The 16047-nt window shown below is 39.8% G+C and overlaps 1 protein-coding gene across 8 annotated transcripts in view; it reads left to right on the forward strand.

The window, feature by feature from the left end:
• LOC137240567 (uncharacterized) overlaps positions 1-16047 on the forward strand; it is a 66031-nt gene that overhangs the window by 42514 nt on the left and 7470 nt on the right. For all 8 annotated transcript variants that reach the window (XM_067767013.1, XM_067767012.1, XM_067767009.1 and 5 more), the window contains exons 4-5: positions 7715-7859; positions 11580-12398. In XM_067767013.1, coding sequence (XP_067623114.1) covers positions 7715-7859; positions 11580-12398 — 964 coding nt within the window. The remainder of the gene's footprint in view (positions 1-7714; positions 7860-11579; positions 12399-16047) is intronic.

The raw sequence follows: 16047 nt of genomic DNA on the forward strand, positions 1-16047 counted from the left end.
TTTTTCGTTGTGGGTTGTATAGCAGCACCAAATCTCCTTCCTGAAACCCTTCCGAATTAATTGCTTTATCGTACCTCGCTTTCATCTTGTCACTCATAATCTTTGCTCGTTGCCTTACCAGATCGTGTATCTCTCTCAGCTCTTCTTCTAAGACATCAGTGGATTTCTTGACATTCCTCTCCGCATCGGCATCTATCCCATACTTCAAATCAGCTGGCAGTCGAAGGTCATTGCCAAAAATTACCTTTGCGGGAGTTTGGCCCGTTGTGTCATGTACTGCCGATCGGTAGGCCATCAAGAATAATGATATGTGTGTATCCCAGTCCTTATGGTACTTGTCGACTACTTTCCTTAAATGCTCCTCCAATGTTCTATTGAAACGTTCCACCATACCATCGGACTGAGGATGCAATGCAGTTGTCCGTGTTTTCCGAATGCCCAGCTTCTTGCACATTTCTTGGAACACAGCTGATTCAAAATTCCTGCCTTGGTCAGAATGTAACTCCATTGGTACACCATACCTTGCAACCCATTCGTTTTTAACCACTTCTGCTACTGTTTCTGCTTCTTGGTTTGGGATTGGGTATACCTCTGGCCATTTACTGAAATAATCCATAACCACCAGTACGTATTTGTTGCCGCGGTTGCTAGTAGGAAATGGACCTGCGACATCCATGGCGATCCTTTCAAATGGCGCACCTGAGTTATATTGCTTCATCTGGCCATGACTTCGTGTTCTGGGCCCTTTCGCTCTGCTGCAAACCTCGCAGTTCGCAATCCACTCAGTGACCGACTGACGGCAACCAACCCAATAGAATCTCTGTTTAATCTTCTCGAGCGTCTTCGTGATTCCAAGATGACCTCCGCTTGGACCATTATGCAGCTCGCTGAGCACGTCAGGAATCCTCTTTCTGGGAACAACTATCAGTTTATTCTTGTATTTACCATCCTCACTCTCCCATACTCGATGAAGGCAACCGGATATCAATTCTAAACTGTTCCACTGTGCCCAATATGACTTCGCAATAGGACTCTCTGCTGACATCTCTTCTCTGTTTGGTCTTTCATTTCGTTCGAGCCCTTGCATAACACGTGACAGATCTGCATCTTCTAGCTGGCACTTCCTTAGCTGTTCCTTGTCCCATTCATCTGTACATGTTATATTCATTAGCCGGACATCTATAATGTCTTCTTTAGCCTCGGCTTTTGAACAGTGCTTGCATTCCAAACTACATGGTCTTCGTGACATTGCATCAGCATTTCCATGGGTACTACCTTTTCGATGCTCAATGGAAAAGTCGTAGCTTTGTAGTCGCTCGATCCACCGTGCCAATTGTCCTTCCGGATTACGGAACTGCAGAAGCCATTTCAACGCTGCGTGATCTGTCCTGACACGGAATCGCTGGCCGTAGAGGTATTTGTGAAAATGTTTAATGCAGTCTACCAATGCCAACAGCTCTCTCCGCGTAACACAGTAGTTCCTCTCTGGTTTTCCAATCGAACGGCTGTAATATGCAACTACCTTCTCCTGTCCATTGACCAATTGTGATAAAACGCCTCCTATAGCATATCCACTCGCATCTGTATCCAGAATAAATGTTGCTCCTGGAATCGGATATGCTAACATTGGGGCAGTGCACAAACGCTCCTTCAATGTTTGGAAAGCCACTTCTTGCTCCTTCTTCCATTCAAAAGCTTTGTTTTTTCTTGTAAGCTCATGGAGGCTATGGGCTACGCTGGAAAAATTTGGTACAAATCGGCGGTAATATGTGCACAGCCCAAGAAAACTTCTCAATTCATGTAGGTTCTGTGGTCTTGGCCAATCCTTTACAGCCTCTATTTTTTCGTTCGCAGTGCAGATGCCCTCTGTCGTTACCTTGTGACCCAAATAATTGACTTCCTTTTTAAACAGCGCACACTTTTTGGGACTTAACTTCAGACCAGCGCCAGCTATTCTCTGGAAAACTTCCTCCAAGTTCTTAAGATGTTCATCAAAGTTCTTGCCCAATACGATGATGTCGTCCAGGTACACCAAGCATGTTTTCCAATGTAGTCCTTTCAGTACCTGGTCCATGAGTCTCTCAAAAGTAGCTGGTGCATTACAAAGTCCAAAAGGCATCACTGTAAATTGCCAAAGACCATCACCGACACTGAAGGCTGTTTTCTCTTTATCTTCCTCCTTCACCTCCACTTGCCAGTAGCCGCTTTTCAAGTCCAGCGTGGAAAACCATTTCGTACCAGATAGCGAGTCCAGAGTGTCGTCAATTCTTGGCAATGGGTAGCTATCCTTTTTCGTTACGTCATTCAACTTCCGGTAGTCCACGCAAAACCTCATTTTTCCATCCTTCTTTTTTACAAGTACTACCGGTGAGCTCCATGGACTAGCTGATGGTTCGATGACGCCGCTGTCGCTCATTTCTTGAATGATTTGACTCACAACTTCCCGCTTCGCCAGTGGAACACTACGTGGAGCTTGACGGATCGGCCTCGCATCTCCAGTGTCAATTTGATGTTTCACAACGTTGGTGCGGCCTGGTTTAGAATCATCCTGGTCAAATATGTTCGCGTACTTTAGGAGCAGTTGTTTTGCCTGTTTCTGATATGCTTCCTCTAGCCCCTGCATCCATGCCGTGATGTCATTTGAAAGATCAGTATTACTAGCCGAAACGTGTTCCTGGAGTTGTTCACAGTTAATAACTACTTCAGCCTCTTGGCATCTTCCCAAAATAGCTCCTTTAGTCAGTTTGAGTGGTGACTTGAACTCATTGAGTACTCTTACCGGAATACGTCCATCTTGTTTTGTCATAGCCAGGGTTTTTCCTACAAGTATGTTTAGTGCTGATTTGTTTGCTGCTTCGACAACCCACAATTTGTTTGTCCCACAATCTCCATCAACCTTTGCCCAGATGACTGCTTCGGATTTTGGTGGTATTTGCTGACTCTCTTCCACCAGCACTCGTTTACTGCTGTAGCCTCTCTCGTAGCCGAAATTAAGTGGTACATCCATGTTTTTATATCGCATCGTCTTGCTTTGCATGTCGATCTTGATGCCCTGGTCGATTAAGAAGTCCACTCCAATTATGATTTCATCAACAATTTCTGCTACTATAAAATTGTGTACTACCGTGACGTTCCCAATTGCGACTTCACATTCTACTTCTCCAATTACCTGGGTGTCCTCTCCCGTGGCTGTACGTAATCTTGCTCCAAGCAGTGGTCTTATCTTTTTGTTGACTAAGTCCGCTCGAATGATGGAATGAGATGCACCCGTATCTACAGTCAGTAACCGTTCCTTTCTGTCCACATGTCCTCCAACAGTAAGATTGCTCGATCTTCTTCCAATCTGCGAGATAGAGATTATGGGGCATTCAATTGCGGGAGCCAGCTGTCGCCCCTTGCTGCTGACTCGCTTTAGTTTAACGATTGATTTGTCTTGGAGATTTGCTCATCTCCTTCTGCTCTGCGTTTACGACCACCCACATTGTTGGAACTGTTAGGGTTGGTGTTGCAATAACGCGCAATATGCCCTGGCTTTCCACACTTAAAGCATTTGACTGCATCATTATTCTTCTGCTGCGTACCCTTCAATGCTTCCAAAATTGCGTCTACCCAGTCTGGCTTTTCCACTTCCACGCGATGAGCTTTGTACGCTGGCTTACTCAAAAGTGAGGCTGTTTCCTGAGTCAGTGCATGCGATACCGTTTCAGCAAACGTTAGTTTTGGATTCGCATATGTAGCCCGCTTCGTTTCCACATCTCGTATGCCATTTATGAAGCTCTGGATTTTTACCCTTTCAGTGTATTCCACGGGTGCGTCTGCATTTGCAAGATGAGCCAATCTTTCAATATCTGAAGCAAACTCCTGCAATGTCTCATTTGCTTTTTGGTAGCGGTTTTGCAACTCAATTTGGAATATCTGTTTCCTATGCTCGCTTCCGTAACGTCTCTCTAAAGCGCTCATCAATGTTTCGTAGTGGTTCCGCTCGTACTCTGGGATGGTCTGTAAGATTTCCGCGGCAGGCCCTTTCAGTGCCACGAACAGAGCTGCAACTTTATCTTCAGCATTCCATTGGTTCACTGCTGTGGTCTTCTCAAACTGTAGCTTAAAGACCTGAAAAGGAACAGAACCGTCAAAGGATGGTGTCTTTACCTTTGGATTACTCGCTGAAACAGCTGGGCGGTTTAGTTGTAACTGATCCATACGACCTTTTAACGCTTCTATTTCGGCATCAATTTTGTCCTCGAGTTGTAAAATTTTTGCATCCTGTTCTTCCAGTTTCACAAAGAGCTGTGATGATACCTGTTCCGAAATTTGTGCCGACATTTCAGATATACGTGCCTCTTGCGCTTCCAGTTGAGATGCCAAATGTGTCTTCTGTTCTTCCAATTGTGATGTTATACGGGTTTCCTGCGATTCCAGTTGGGATACCATATACGTCTTCTGTTCTTCTAGTTGAGATGACATATACTTTTTCTGTTCTTCTAGTTGAGATGCCAGTTGAGATGTTATATCTGTCTTTTGCGATTCCAGTTGAGAAGCCACTGTTGATGTTTGAGCAGATATTGCAGCCAAAATCATGTTCAAATCTGTGCTGGTAATCGTCTGCGATGTTTCGTTTTTCTCTTCAATTTTTGTTGTCTCCTCCCCATCAAGGTGAAAGACATACTCTTCCACATCAATTCCTTCTGCTTCCATTGCCTCTCGTAGCCGTGCCTGAAGTTCAAGTTTAACGCCGCTTGTATTCAATCCACGGGTTTCCAACTCCTTCTTTAGTTGCTGGATCTTCAATTCACCGAACTTTGCCATGTCCTTGTTGTCCTTTGGAATTTATTCAACAATTCCTCTTCTGACACCAATTGTAACGAATTTCCTGCAAATCCTCTTATTTGCCCTTTTGCTAGGATCGTATCGCTAAACTGTCGAATAAATAACTCCAATATTGAATAATGGAAAAATGGCCTTTATTAAAATACTTCACAATAACACTCAAATTGTGCAACGAATAGCTTAATAACCAAACTGATAGCTTAAAGGAAACTGACTTTCAAAATAATAGTGCTATTGCTCGCTAGATATCGTCTTACTCGTAACTGCTTGACAATTCAAATCAAACTGAATTCTTCTTACTCGCTGGCGCCGCTTTTATAGTTTACGCTGCATACTTCTAGGCTCTTCGATTTCCAGAACTTACTAGTTGTTTCGGCTACAAAATTGCCAGCCACAACTACGTGCACAAATTATTGCTCACTCTTGTGACAACTCAGATAAGGTATATGCATGTGTTTGTAGTTTACAGTCTCCCGCAAACACATAAGCGTATAAGTAAATTCATCGGTGTGTGACATCTCATCTCTTGCTGCCTTGTATGTAAATGTTGCTCGTCGGAATGTGTACATATGTGTAGACGCAATTATTGATTCATTTATGTAGATACATAATGATTGAATTATTGATGTGCATTCACGTCACTGCTTAGATCGGCTTAGAGCTGGCAGCACTCCTTAGTTTTGCTAATATTCGTAACAATATATTGTTGTCTGAATAAATGAGATCGGTTGTATATATAGCATATAGCACTCACAACCGATTGTTCATATTTCGTAATTACTGCCCCGTTTTAACAGCTTGAGGCTTCAAATTTTACCGAATGCTTCCGTATATAGCATGTATTATTGTCTCAAAAAATCATAGAGATCGGTCGTATATATGCATATGTCCCCTACAACCGATTGTTCATATAAGAACGTTTTCGCAATTTCTGACCCATTTTAACAGCTAGAACCTTCAAATTTCACCAAATACTTACGTATATAGCATATATTGTTGTGTGAAAAAATCATGGAGATCGGTGGTATATATAGTATATACCCCATATAAGCTGTCATTTCTGCCCCCTTTTTAACGGCTTGCAGCTCCAAATTTCATCAAACACTTATGCTTACGTCATATATTGTGGAGATAAGTGATTCATGGTCACAGCTATTTCACACAGACCACAAAAAAACGTGAAACTTTGCATCCTCACGCAAACTACCTACCTGTTTTATACTCAGCTGAGCAGAGCCACAAAGTCGACCGCCTGTCCTTCCGCTCGGTCGTTAACATGATAAGTTCAGCAAAAATCGATGTATCTTTACTAAACTTAGTTCACGTACTTTTTCTTATCTTGATATTAAAAATGAGCGAAATCCGACTATGACCACGTCCACTTTTTCGATATCAAAAATTTCGAAAAATAAAAAAAAATGCCATAATTCTATATCAAATACAAAAAAAGGGATGAAACATGGTGATTGGATTAGTCTTTTGATGCAAAATATAACTTTAGAAAAAACTTTGTAAAATGCGTGTGACAACTACCATATTAAGTAGAAGAAAATGAAAAAGTTCTGCAGGGCGAAATCAAAAGCCCTTGGAATCATAGCAGGAATACTGTTCGTTGTATTATATATATAAATAAATTAGCGGTACCCGACAGATGATGTTCTGGGTCACCCTGGTCCACACCGCCTTCACATATAAAAGTAAGGTCCACTCCCTTTTAAAACCCTCATTAATACCTTTAATTTGATACCCATATCGTACAAACACATTATAGAGTCACCCCTGGTCCACATTTTGGTCGATATCTCGAAAAGGCGTCGACCCATAAAACTAAGGCCCACTCCCTTTTAAAATACTCTTTAATACCTTTCATTTGATAGCCATGTCATACAAACATATTCCAGGGTTACCCTAGGTTCATTTTTCCTACATGGTGATTTTCCCTTATTTGACAAAGGATGAAGGAAAATCGTTCACCCTTGGTCGTCAATTTCCGACTCTTATCGGACTCATAATTAAGAGCGCGTCGGAAATATTTCAGGGTTGATTTAAAAAAAAAAGATAAATAAAATTTAACCAAATTTTCATATTAAAAAGAAATATTCAAATAAAACGAAATGATAGCTGAAGCAAGATAACAAAGGCAAGTTGGTCCATGGCCGTTGCTTTTAAGTATTCATGAAAAAGACAATTTTGTCTCCAAAGCTCTCAGCTGAGTATGTAATGTTCGGTTACATCCGATCTTAGCCTTACTTACTTGTTTATTTTATATTCATCTTGTAAACATCTGTTCACTATATACATATTTCATATCTTATACAACCGATTATTTGGATACATATTACGAATGGAATAAGATTATTGTTCAGCCCCATTCATGAAAGGTATGAAGTCTTTGGCATAGCCGAAGATAGTCCTTGTTTTGGTTTTGGATATGGGTTGTTATCCGTGATAAACCAATTGCTTTTTCTGGTTAACCGTTAAATTCAATCTCTGTTTTGCAGCATTAAAATATTACTCATACGCAGCGTAGTACCGGATCCTCGTTTTATGGAAACAAATATTTTTAAGAGCATACACTTTTAGCTATGCAAATGCTTAAAATATCATAAATAAACTGTCATTTACACTTATCCTTTCAATTGTCGTTTAACTCCAAAATGTTTACATTTGACAAATTTCATTCGTAGTATTTATGTATGCAATTGCAAGAGAAAGGCAAATATTCACAAATTTCTTTTTCACGCAGTGCAACTTTTCAAAATATTTTCAAGTGTGATTGAGCGAAATTTCTGAAGAAATTCATTTATAAGTAAACATACATACATAGCCAAATACATGCATATGTGTGTGTAATACATATTAATTTTTATTTTTTCTCTATTTGCAGAACAAAAAATATTGAAGAGCATAATCAAACATTGATGAAGGAAATTGAAAGCGCAAATAACGAATTGGCAACTTTGCGCGAAGAATGCAACGAACACAAATTTGAGAAGAAAACGTTAAAAGAGGAAATGGGCGCTGTAAATACGGTGCGTATGAGTATCTACTCGTATGCAAAAGTTGCATGTGCTAAGTATGTAGAGAGAAAGAGGGGGGCGGTGGGTAGCCATGTATAGTAAACGTTTGTAAGCGGATTTCAAGTCAATATTAAACTTGGAAATTGTTTGCTTTGTGTCTTTACTCTTAAATATTTTCCAAATGCTTACTGGAAGAGGATATGAATGTGTTTGAATATCCCATAATGGTACACTATGTAAAGAGGTATGATTGAATTGTGGTACATGCGTATGTATGTATGTACATATGTATGTATGGATGTTTTAAGTTCATATAGATGCTAATGTAATACTTTGTAAGAAGTCTTGGTAAACCAGAATGACAGGGGAAACGTAGCCACATTCATGTCGAGTTTTGATCGAAGTGTCGATATTTCACTTGAAAATGATTGAGTTGATTGAATTTTCTTAAAATCATATTTGAATAGAGGGTGCATAAGTGTTTAGTTAGTTAGTCAATGTACATAGTAAGTGACAATTAAGAAATTTAGGAAAGTTATGTAATTTATAAAGAAATACGTAAACGTAAGCTGATTCCACCATGTTTAGGTAAATACTTGCATGAGGAAACTCAATATATTTGTTAAGAATGATCGAAAATCTAGTAATGACGTTTATATCTCATTTATGTACATACATTGGTAATATATGTATAAACTTTTTCGCCTAATAGAAGAGTGTTATAGCTTAATTTTAATGGTAAATGCAAGCGATTGATTCAAGTCCTTCGTGAAAGCTCTGGAAAATTAAATGCTTAGAAGGTAACCGGTTCCAAATTATTTACCGGTTCGAAAAAGTAACGGTTTTAAGAAAGTAACCGTTTCAAGAAAGTAACCCGTTCGAAAAAGTCACGGTTTCAAGAAAGTAACCGATCCGAAAACTCACGGTTTTAAGAAAGTAACCCTTTTAAGAAAATCACGGTTTTAAAGAAGTAACCGTTTAAAGAAAGTCACGGTTTTAAGAAAGTAACCGTTTAAAGAAAGTAATCGGTTGGAAAAAGTCACGGTTTTAAGAAAGTAACCGTTTAAAGAAAGTAACCGGTTCGAAAAAGTCACGGTTTCAAGAAAGTAACCGGTTCGAAAAAGTCACGGTTTCAAGAAAGTAACCGGTTCGAAAAAGTCACGGTTTCAAGAAAGTAACCGGTTTCAGGAAGGTAACCGGTTTCAAGAAAGTAACCGGTTTCAAGAAGATAACCGGTTTCAAGAAAGTAACTGGTTTCAGGAAAGTAACCGGTTTCAAGAAAGTAACCGTTTGCAAGAAAGTAACCGGTTTCAAGAAAGTAACCGATGTTAAGAAAGTAACCGGTTTCAAGAAAGTAATCGGTGTTAAGAAAATAACCGGTTTCAAATAAGAAACCAGTGCGAAAAGTCAAGGTTTTAAGAAAGTAACCGGTTTCAAATAAGTTACCGGTTCAATGAAAAGTAACCGCTTTCAAATAAGATTCGGTTTCAAATAAGTTACCGGTTCAATGAAAAGTAACCGCTTTCAAATAAGATTCGGTTTCAAATAAGTTACCGGTTCAATGAAAAGTAACCGCTTTCAAATAAGTATTCGGTTTTAAATAAGTTACCGGTTCAATGAAAAGTAACCGTTTTCAAATAAGTATTCGGTTTCAAATAAAGTTCGGTTCGAAAAAGTTACGGTTCTAAGAAATTAAATGGTTTGAAATAAGTAACCAGATTTAAATAAGCAACCGGTTCGAAAAAGTTACGGTTTTAAGAAATTAGCCGGTTTCAAATAAGTAAAAGGTTCAATGAAATGTAAGCAGTTTCAAATAAGTGTTCGGTTTCAAATAGCCAACCGATTTAAAGAAAGTAACCGGTTTCAAATAAGTAACCGGTTAAATGAAATGTAACGGATTCAATGAAAAGTAACCGCTTTCAAAAATGTATTCGGTTTCAAATAAGTTGTCGGTTCAATGAAAAGTAACCGTTTTCAAATAGTCAACCGGCTTAAAGAAAGTAACCGGTTTCAAATAGGCAACCGGTTCAATGAAATGTAACCGCTTTCAAATAAGTATTCGGTTTCAAATAAAGTACCGGTTCAATTAAAAATTAACCGCTTTCAAATAAGTGTTCGGTTTTAAATAAGTTACCGGTTCAATGAAAAGTAACCGTTTTGAAATAAGCAACCGGTTCGAAAAAGTTACGGTTTTAAGAAATTAGCCGGTTTCAAATAAGTATTCGGTTTCAAATAGCCAACCGATTTAAAGAAAGTAACCGGTTTCAAATAAGTAACCGGTTAAATGAAATGTAACGGGTTCAATGAAAAGTAACCGGTTTCAAATAGGCAACCGCTTCAATGAAACGTAACCGCTTTCAAATAAATATTCGGTTTCAAATAAGTTAACGGTTCAATGAAAAGTAACCGCTTTCAAATAAGTACCCGGTTTCAAATAAGTATCAACTTCAATGAAAAGTAGCCGGTTGGATGAAAAATTAGCGGTTTTAAATAAGTAACCGGTTTAATAAAAAGTAACCGGTTCAATAAAAAGGAACCGGTTTCAAATAAGTAACCACTTTAATGAAAAGTAACTGGTATCAGTGAAAAGTGGACGATTGGATGCAAAGTCGCCGGTTTCAAATAAGCAAGGGGATAGGACTCCACTTTGGGGAGTTCCCCTACTGACGAACCTGCTCACCGATACCCCTGCAAGATCGGTTTTCGGCGAGCCTCTCTGATATTCTGCGAAGGAAAGAGGACACAATCGACGATCTAAGGTGCCGCAATGCAATTATTGAAATTCAATTCGGTTATATGCTGTAGTAAAACCGCGTCCCAGTTATGATAGTTTGGGCCCAAATATTTAACGCTATGGAAAAGTACCAGAGGTAGTCTTGAGAGCAGGGATATTATATCCCCACATGACTTAACCCTCCTTAGCACTGTCTCTGGATGGCCAGAAAGTGCTTTCGATGAAGCCAGGCATAACAAAGTTAAACGTCTCCTTGAAAGGCATCCAGGGCCAATTTTCCCTAGTCCCTATTCTGTTTGCTTTACAATCGAGTGTAGAATAGTTTCTATTATACTGTATTTATAATAGGCATGCTGAGATGGTGATAATAACATCCGGGGAATCCTGTACTACATATATACAGTCAATCAGGTGATCTAACGTTTCTAGGAGAGAGGACGAGATACTGATTTTTCTGAAATATTAAGCTGATACCTGCGAAGTATTACCGGTCATTGTACTGAAGGTAACACTGACTATATTTCAAGGCCTCAATATGTTCCCCGCTTAAGGCAATAAGGGTAAGTAATAGCCAGCCAGGGGAACGAAAAAATTTCGGACACATACACTAGTGGGGTTCGAAGGATTTAATAACTCACACAATTAGGTTACCTCGAATGTAACACAATCATTATCGCCGCCGATGCAGGTTTCGATGCAACCGGAAAGTTTGCCATATGAATGTCCAAGAAAAGCTTGCACCCTCTATAGCCTTATAATATATTGCTTATGTTGAAGTGAAAATAGCTGTGTTTATGATAAGAGGCCTACACACTTTCCCACTATTACGTGCTCATGCCTCTATATTAGACATATAATTACTTACTAACTCTCTAGAGCTTCTTCACTTCTCCATTTGGTTGTTTATAATGATGCTGCTCCTACTTTGGCTTTCTATGTAAAGATATTTACTGTTGCAACTAATTAATCAAACATTTCACATTCACATATATTTACAGCTCTTTAGTCAGATGGTGATGGGTTTTAATGGTGAAAATAACTTGGATATTGATCGACTCACAATGATGTTAGAGGAGAACCGCGGTCTACTTAACGATATGGCAACTAAAGAAGTAAATTGCACCGATGGAGCAACGTTGCCAAAATTATTATTCGAATTAGTTGAGCAGGCGGCGATTAGCAGTTGTAAGGTATTTGAGGATAATAAGCGTAGTCCAACACCTACTACAACAACTAATGACTTCAGTGCAAGTGAGGAAGAAGAGGACTCTGCAATGCAACAAACTACTCCCAATAGAGTTGATAATGCAAGTGCGGCAATAAAACAAAATTTAGTTGATGAGGAAGAAGCAACAGCCTCAGGCTCGATCTCCCACAGCGAAGTGGCCGACACAGATGACAACAACACATACAGTAAAATTATACAACTCCCCGCTTCTGTTGCTAACGCTACCAATCCTTGCGGTAGTAGAAAACATCATCGTAAAAGTGCTAGTAATCGGATAAAATTACCAGTAACCACTGCCGCAGTAGACTGCAACAACAGCTACCTCAACGTTGGTGGAGCGACCGCAAGGTCGTCTTCCGCATTGAAAACCGACGAAGCAGAAGTTATGAGTAAATTTGCAACGACACAAGAAATTATTGGTAACTTGCCGAAAGTTTGGAAAGTGCTAATGGAGCTCTTAAGTCACCACAAAATTGAGCGGGTGCAATTTGAAGAGCATGGCGCTGGTGAAGACTGCTACAAATCCATAGAGACGGCGAATGGACCAAAGACAGAGTTGAGTGTCAGCAAAACATACATCAAGTTAAAGGTGAGTGCTAAGGGTTGTGTAAAGTACTGCTGATGTTTTGGAATGCAATGCTGCCTGACGTAAAGTGGTGTGCAATAAAATGGAATAAAACACAGATAGTTTTGGAGTATTTAAAGAATACAAAAGTCTCTTATCAAATATCAACAGAAATCAAGTGTTCTATCAATCAATTAAAACTTACAGCAGCTTGCGCTGCCATCTGGCGAATAATAGCAACTGCCGGTAATGCAGTGCAAATATTCACAATAGTGCCATAGTACAAATAGATTTCTTTGTGTGCCCACAATCGTTTATTTTTAACAAATTATTTTAATCAAAAATATAGCTAAACAAAAGCACTACGACCAAAATTACTCAAAAGTCGCTAATAGCCCGAATCTCCATCTTTACAACCAAAACTTTATTTATAGATTTGGATTACAAATAAGAGCGAAAAAGGGATCCGTACATAAAAACAGTAATTAGAAATAATATACATATATGATACTTTGTGACCTTTATTAGTATTATTCTATTATTATTAAGCCGCGGTGTAGTGAGACCTTAAATATATCCAAGTACCTCTCACGATTTAAATTATAAATCGGGAGGGAATTAAGAGTCTCTGCCCTGGCAGAGCAACGCATTCCCAAAAAAATGTGAACCGACGTTTCATCCTCCAGCTCACTAAAGCGGCAGATTTGTGTACCCCATAGATTTAACTAAGCTTATATCGTAAATTATATAGTCCCGTATAGTAGCCGGTGAGAGTTCATAGCCTCTCTCTGCTTAGATTATTGGGTATGGCTGATACTCTCGTTGCTTGGAGTGTAAAAAATATGCCCTGTCTTTGTCCTGGGCATTTCATCCAGTGTTAGCTAAACTGCTTTGTTTCCCAGCTACTTATGGTTTCACTAGTGTGTGCCTTGTGAGTGCACAGAAGGGCTCTGGACCATGGTATGCCTGCTTGGCTAGGTAGTCTGCCTATTCATTAACTTCATGTCCCTGATGCATGCGAACCCATTCTTCCAAACCGGTGTTTTTGGCTTCCAGATCAGTTAGGACCCAATTCATTCATCTCAAATTTAGCTTTAAAAGTAATTGTGTAAGATTGCAAGGAACGAAAGGCTGCCTGGCTGTCTGACTTAATCAGGATGCTCCTCCAGGATAAGTCTCTACATAGAAATTTTTTACCGCAATCTTATACTGTATGGATTTGTGCCTGAAAATAGTCGGGTAGCAATCTATTAATATCGACTTTTTGCGGCTAGGCCCATTTATAACATCTTCCGTTTTTCTGTCTTAAAAATATTAAATCATCAGTGAACGAGACTTCTGAGTCAGGGTCAGTATATTAATTCCCTATTTCTCAAAGAGTTCTGCCCGCAAAGGACACCTCAAATTTCCGTGAAATTCTGAGCGTAAGGGTCATTGCATCGCGTAATTGCAATATGGGATTTTCTTCGAGTTTTCTTGTTACCTTCATATGCCCTGTAATGTTTCCGATCTTTAGCTCTGAAAAATTTAGAATCTTAGTGCAGCAAGTGTTGCCTCTTTCTCTATAAGAATAAAAGAATGAAATAAGAAGGGAAGATATTCCCACTAAGGCACTACGTGCACCAGAAGGGACGTTCTCATCGCACGCGTTATACCAATACAAACTAGTCAATGCAGTTTTACCGCTTTTCTATATGTGGAAGTTTTTTATATGTTTATTTATGAAAATGTTCACGTTTTATTTACTACCGAGAGAATACGCTTTGACAATTTAAAAGTTACGCAATTTAGCTGTGTAGGTATGACCCGATCTCGTAATCTTTCATGCAACTAACACGGTTAGGGTTGCCCAGAATACTGAGCCGTCCCACATGGATTCCCTGTCAATGCTCCAATCACCATTGAGAAATATCCTTAGTGAACTCTAGTAGTTCGGCTAAAGTTCCTGATGTCAGCCCATGCCGTGGACCTACGGCCAACATTTCCTGCAAGTAAAGAACGGTGTTCCAAAGTCCCTGCTGGCATTCATCCCTAGTTCGCATGGACAATCTAGAGCTAAGGATATTGCTATGTTCTAGCACTCTAATAATGCCTATCAAAGCTCTCTGTAACCGCGGATTTAAGCGCTCACAGATTACGCCCGACCACACCAGTATTCGAGCTCAGCGATTTATTAGTCGACAGAATCCGAGCATATGTTAAACTTCCTTACACATGACCCACTGGATATTATCCTGTTTATGGCAGCATGGAACTATCCACCCAGATGAGTTGGTAACTCCACTCCTTTTTTGACATAGCAAAACCTGGCGCAAGTAACTTTTGCTTGAGATGAAGCTTAAGAATGCCGAAGTGGCCATAGTCAGTGTCCACTGGGTAGATATTTAATGTTTCATGCAAAGCGAGAATTGATGTTGTACGAAGGGCCCGCTGATTCCAATCAGGGTCATTCATTGCATAGTTTCTAGACTGACATTAGAAACATTGTCTAGTGTGTTCCACCAGACCGAAACTCCGTCGAAAGGGTCTCACCTAACCACCGTAACCAGATATCCCTGTAAAGACTATAACGTGGTGTCCGGGAATGTCCCACGGAGGGGGAATGAAAAGTCGTCAGCATAGGCCACAGCTCGGCAGCTTCCTCGTTCGACGTCTTGTAATAGTTCGATTATTATCACGACTCAAAGGAGAGGAGACGGAATATCCCCTTATAGCCATTGCTGCTTCCCACTTCGCTGTAGCTGCCCTGTCGCCATTAAGTTTTTTGATAAATAAAAAGAGACAAAGCTGTAGCTGCAATCCCGTTTAAGCCTCCGCGAAAGTAGTCTGCTGGACATTATTGAAAGCCCATTAGATGCCAAAAAGGTACTCAGCGCGAGCTCTTTGCGATCACGACAGTCTTTTATCAGTTTGAGAACCTAATGAAGAGCTGTTTCGGTAGACTTGTTTTTGAAATAGGAATTTTTCGCGGAATCTTCATCCGTATGTATGGATTGATCAGGTGTTCCAAGATTTTCAACATGTACAAGGATATACAGATCGATATAAATTCTTTGTCAAAGAGGTGAGAACTCTTCTCTCTTAAGACCCTATGGTAGTAGTATTCCACGACCAAAAGTTTTTCTAGCCCTTTCAACTCAATACATGCTTTCAAGTTTTCGCAAAAGCTTCTCCAGTGGTCCAACTTGGTTCTCATTTATTCTACAGTTTCCTGACTTAAGATAGTTCACACCCCCTATATTTCAGACTTATTGAAAAGCCGTATACTGCGCCCACCGTCTTGAGTTTTTTGGCACGCAAGATATTGAGTGGGTCCTATGCATGCTAAGGTAAAATGGTCTACCAGAGCTTCAAGGGGAAAAGGAAAGTCCGTCCTATGTACTAAGCTTCCGATATACTTATCCACTTCGACGTCCGCCATCTATTGATCTCTGTTATTTTTGGGTGACCGCAGATACACTAAGCTCCAACCTCTGAACTTTTTCACCACTTTTGTGGCAGTATATACCCAGGACCACCTAATGACCAAAATATGGCTTCTGTAAAACTGGTGAGGCTGTACCTTGAATGTGCTATTTCTGTCACAGTAAACCTAGACTTGGTTTTTTGTACTGATTGTATCATATCTCCTGTATCTTATGGCCAGAGTTGGCCTCGAATCGCTCCCAGGACA

This window comes from Eurosta solidaginis, chromosome 2 (assembly GCF_040869045.1).
Source record: "Eurosta solidaginis isolate ZX-2024a chromosome 2, ASM4086904v1, whole genome shotgun sequence".
Taxonomy (NCBI): Eukaryota; Metazoa; Arthropoda; class Insecta; order Diptera; family Tephritidae; genus Eurosta; species Eurosta solidaginis.